Source organism: Sorex fumeus, unplaced genomic scaffold (genome assembly GCF_029834395.1).
Source record: "Sorex fumeus unplaced genomic scaffold, SorFum_2.1 ptg000042l, whole genome shotgun sequence".
NCBI lineage: Eukaryota > Metazoa > Chordata > Mammalia > Eulipotyphla > Soricidae > Sorex > Sorex fumeus.
This window is the reverse complement of record NW_026606099.1, coordinates 2028313-2033030: the sequence shown is the minus strand read 5'-3', so window position 1 is coordinate 2033030 and position 4718 is coordinate 2028313. Positions and strand designations below refer to the sequence as shown.

At 38.9% G+C, this 4718-nt stretch overlaps 1 protein-coding gene across 1 annotated transcript; it reads left to right on the top strand.

Annotated features, from left to right (window-relative positions):
- Nucleotides 1–2820: 2820 nt before the first annotated feature.
- LOC130029276 (olfactory receptor 6C2-like) lies at nt 2821–3759 on the top strand. The gene has a single exon (XM_056120204.1). It carries the CDS (start codon nt 2821–2823, stop codon nt 3757–3759), a length of 939 nt encoding a protein of 312 aa, XP_055976179.1.
- Nucleotides 3760–4718: the final 959 nt, after the last annotated feature.

Sequence of the window (4718 nt, the reverse complement as noted above, 5' to 3'; positions counted from 1 at the left end):
TTTTCTTTGGCCGGGTTTGGGTTCCTTTTGTTGGTCTTTTTCTAAGATCTTGAGCTGTGAAGTCAAGTTGTTTATGTAGGCCCTTTATTCCTTCCTGTGGAATGCTTGCTAATCTATAAATTTTCTTCTTAATATGGCTTTAGCTGTGTCCCATGAGTTCTGGTAGCTCGTGTCTTCATTCTCATTTGTTTCCAGGTATTTTTTTTATTTTGTCCTTGACTTCCTTCCTGACCCACTCATTGTTCAATATTGAGTAGTTTAATTTCCAGGTGTTTGAATTGGTTCTCCACGTCTGTGCGTGATTTGCTTCTATCTTCAGCGCGTCGTGGTCTGAAAAGATAGGTGATACAATTTCTATCTTTCGGATTCTATTAAGGTATGTTTTGTGACCCAGCACATGTTCTATTTTGGAAAATGTTCCATGTGCACTGGAAAAGAATGTGTATTCTTTCTTTTCGAGTATAAAACCCTGTATAGGTCTGTTAGGCTTCTCTCTTCTATTCCTACTTTCAAAGCCAGTGTTTCCTTGCTGAGCTTTGTTCTTGTTGATATATCCAGAGGTGATAAGGCAATGTTAAAGTCTCCGGTTACTATTCTATTGCTGGCAATGTACTCCTTAAAAATCTGTTAGCAGTTGTTTTAAGTATTTAGCCGGTCCCTCATTAGGTGCATATACCTTTGAGAGTGTGAAATCTTCCTGTTGTATATATCCCTTGATAAATAGAAAATGGTCTTTGCTCTCCCTTCTAATCTTTTTTAATCTGAAATTTATGTTGTCAGATACTAGTATGGCCACCTCAGCTTTTTTTTTTAATTTTTATTAGTGAAACACCATGAAGTACAGTTGTAGACCTACAAATTTTTGTGCTTGGGTTTAGTTATACAATGATCAAATACCCATCCCTCCACCAGTGCCCATTCTCCACCACCACCAGTCCCAGTATCCCTCCCACCCACCCCCATCCCACCATCTCACCATCCCACCCTGCCTCTGTGGCAGGGCATTCCCTTTTGTTCTCTCCTTTTGGAAACTCCAGCTTTTTTTGAGGGAGTTGTTTGCTTGCAGTATTGTTTTCTATCCTTTAACTTTGAGTCTATGTTTGCTCTGACAGTTCATATGAGTTTCTTGTAGGCAGCACAATGTTGGTTTCAGTTTCTGGATCCATTTTGCCACTCTGTGTCTCTTGATTGGTGCATTTAGACATTGACATCGAGATTGCTCACTATAATGAGGTCTTGTGCCATCTTTCTGTGAGGGTTTGTTGTGCTTATAGGTGTTTTCCTTCTTGAATTACAGGAGTCCTTTTAGTCCTTTTAGGTTTGGTTTTGAGTCTATGAAGTTCTGAGTTGTTGTTTATCTATAAAATGGTGTATCCTTCCTTTGAGTTTGAGTGAGAGTTTAGCCGGATAAATTATTCTTGGTGAGGCATTCATTTCATTGAGATTTTTCACTACATCCCACCATTGTCTTTGGGCTTGAAGGGTTTCATATGATAGGTCTGCTGTAAATATAAGGGGTGCTCCTTTAAATGTGATTTCCTTCTTTTACCTTGCTGCTTGCAGTATTGTGTCTCTATCTATAGCATCCATCATTTTTACTATGATATGCTTTGGGGCATTTCTATTAGGGTCTCTTTTAGCTGGCACCCTTATGGCTCCTTGGATCTGGGTACCTGCATTCTCTAACTCTGGGAACTTTTCATCAATGATTTATTTAAGTGTACCTTTTTCATTGGAGTTGCCTCCCTTTCCTTCTGGTACTCTGATGACTCTAATGTTGTTCCTCTTGGAGTCATCCCCTAGTTTTCTGATTTGCCTTAGAGCTATTTTGAGGTCTTTTCCCATTGCTTGTTTTTCCCTGTACAATTTCTGCTGCTCATCTTCAAGCTCACTGATCCTGTCTTCAGCTGTAGTCATTCTACTGTTGAGGTCACCCACTGAATTTTTAATTTCATCTATCGAATCCTTTATTTGTGACACTTCTTTTTGTAGCTTTCTTATTTCTGCTCTCATTTCTTCCTGTATTTTCTTGACTATCTGTTCCACTGTTTCTTTCATTTCTTCCTTTAATTTTCTGGATGTCTGCTCCATTGATTCTTTGAGTTCCTTTAACATCCTCAGCATTTCATCTCGGAATTCTTTATCGGAGAGATCGTATTTTTGGGTAACCCCTGTTGAGGTTTCGGGACTCTTTTCTTCGTCCTCTCCTTGTAGTGGAGATTTGCGCTGTTTCCTCATGCTGTTGTGGTTGTTTAGAGGTAAAACCTTCAAGTTCACTAGCAGTGTTCCCTCTTATTGTGGGAAAGGATTCTGAATAAGGTCGGTCGGTGGTGGTCACCCTTTTCTCCTTCTAGAATATGTCCTTCCTCTCAGACATTATTCTGTGGCTTATGATAGGCATCTAGTGAAGCGTTGAAGGAGGTGCTCTTTTATATTGGGCTTGTATAGCTTCTTGCATACACTGGTCTTTTGTTGGAATTAGTAGGCCTGTGGATTGTCGTGTTGTGTTTGAGGCGGCCAGGACTTTTTCCACAGAATTAGGTGATAAAGGTTGGGATGTGAGTCGAGGTTGCTGAGAGTGGGAAATAGAAATGCAGCCTCACACGAGGCCACGCCCACTTTGAGGAGGCCACGCCCCCTACAGTGGAGGCCACACTCCCAATCTATTTGGATGTTAATCCATAGACCTGGGCCCAAGGGCCTGTGCAGAGGAAAGGCGGGAGCTGTGTCACTCTTCTACTTTTAAACTATTTGAACACTACTGAAATCCAATTTGTATCTTATTTTTACCACAGGATATGCAGAAGACAGAGGTCAGTGATGAAAAATTACACAGTGTTAACAACATACATCCTGCTGGGACTGACAGATGACCCAACTCTACAGATTCTACTTTTTATCTTTCTATTCATCACCTACACGCTGAGTGTTCTTGGGAATCTGACCATCATCACCCTCACTTTTGTGGATTCCCACCTTAAAACGCCTATGTATTTCTTTCTCCGGAATTTTTCAATTCTAGAAGTTTCTTTTACCACTGTGTGTATTCCCAGATATCTCTATACACTTGCCACTGGAGACAATACAATAACTTATAATCCTTGTGCTGTTCAATTATTTTTTGTTGTTCTCTTTGGGGCGGTAGAGTTTTTTCTCCTGTCAGTCATGTCTTATGACCGCTATGTAGCCATCTGCAAACCCTTGCATTATACAACAATAATGAACAGTGAAGTCTGCATCAAGTTTCTTATTAGCTGTTATGTGATATCTCTTATCATTATCCTCCCACCATATATTATGGGCTTTAAACTCGAGTTCTGTGACTCTAATGTCCTGGATCACTTTGGTTGTGATGCTGCTCCTATCTTGAAGATCACTTGCTCTGACACAGAATTTTTAGAGGGATTTGTCTTGGTCCTGGCTGTGTTAACACTCATGTTCACCTTGTCATGTGTAGTCTTGTCATATGCATACATCATCAAGACCATTCTCAGATTCCCTTCTGTCCAGGAAAGGAAAAAGGCATTTTCAACTTGTTCTTCCCACATAATTGTGGTTTCTATTACTTATGGAAGCTGCATTTTTATCTATATTAAACCATCTGCAAAAGAAGGTGTTGCTATGAATAAGGTAGTATCACTACTCACTACTTCTGTTGCACCTGCAATGAACCCCTTCATTTATGCTCTGAGAAACAAGCAAGTAATACAAGCCTTCAAAGACATAGTCAAAAAGATTGCATCCATCTCTAAGGACTAATAAGTAATGAATTTTAAAAGTCACAATGAAAAACTCCGTTTTATTAAAATATGCTTTGCTACAAAATTTGCAAATTATAAATGTGATATCCAATGAATTCAAGTGAACGAATAGAGTTGTACTACCATTACATTTATGTTTTAGAACACTTGCATTATTCCAAAATTTCCTGTTGGTCATTAGGTGCCAATTGCCTCTTTTAACCACCCAATTATCACTGCTCTGTTTTATGCACCTGTAAGTGTGCCTTTTGTGTATATTTTATATAAATTAAAACATTGGTGTATAGGATTTAAAGTAACTTTGGAAGTTATTTAGAACAAAACTTCTGTGCAATTTTTCTAAATAATTTTGGCTATTTAAGTCCTTCCCTCCTTCTAAAATATGCATTTTAGAAGAAGTTTAATATCATTTCAATTTTAGTTGTATATTTTATCACATTTCTTTTGTGCCAGTGCCTGAAACTATTGGATTAATGCATAAATTTGTCCGTTAATTCAACTTTTGTGCATTCAAAATTAAGAAAAAATATTCATAATAAAACCTCATATGTTGGGGCTGGAGCGACAGCACAGCGGGTAGGGCGTTTGCCTTGCACGCGGCCAACCCAGGTTCAATTCCCAGCATCCCGTATGGTCCCCTGAGCACCACCAGGAGTTATTCCTGAGTGCAAAGCCAGGAGTAACCCCTGTGCATTGCCAGATGTGACCTAAAAAGAAAAAAAAACCTCATATGTTGTTAAAGCATCTGATTTTAGTGATCAGGGAATGTGGCCCTATAGTAGAGCACAAGCCGCATTTGTGTAAGGAACAGTTTGATCCCCAGCACAAAAACAAAACAAAATTATTAGTGATTATATTCAGTCATGTGAGCCACAATGCTTTCATTTCTAAGGAAATTCTTACACACATATATGAGGTTACAGGCATAAGTATATTTATGACAATACTGTTCACAAG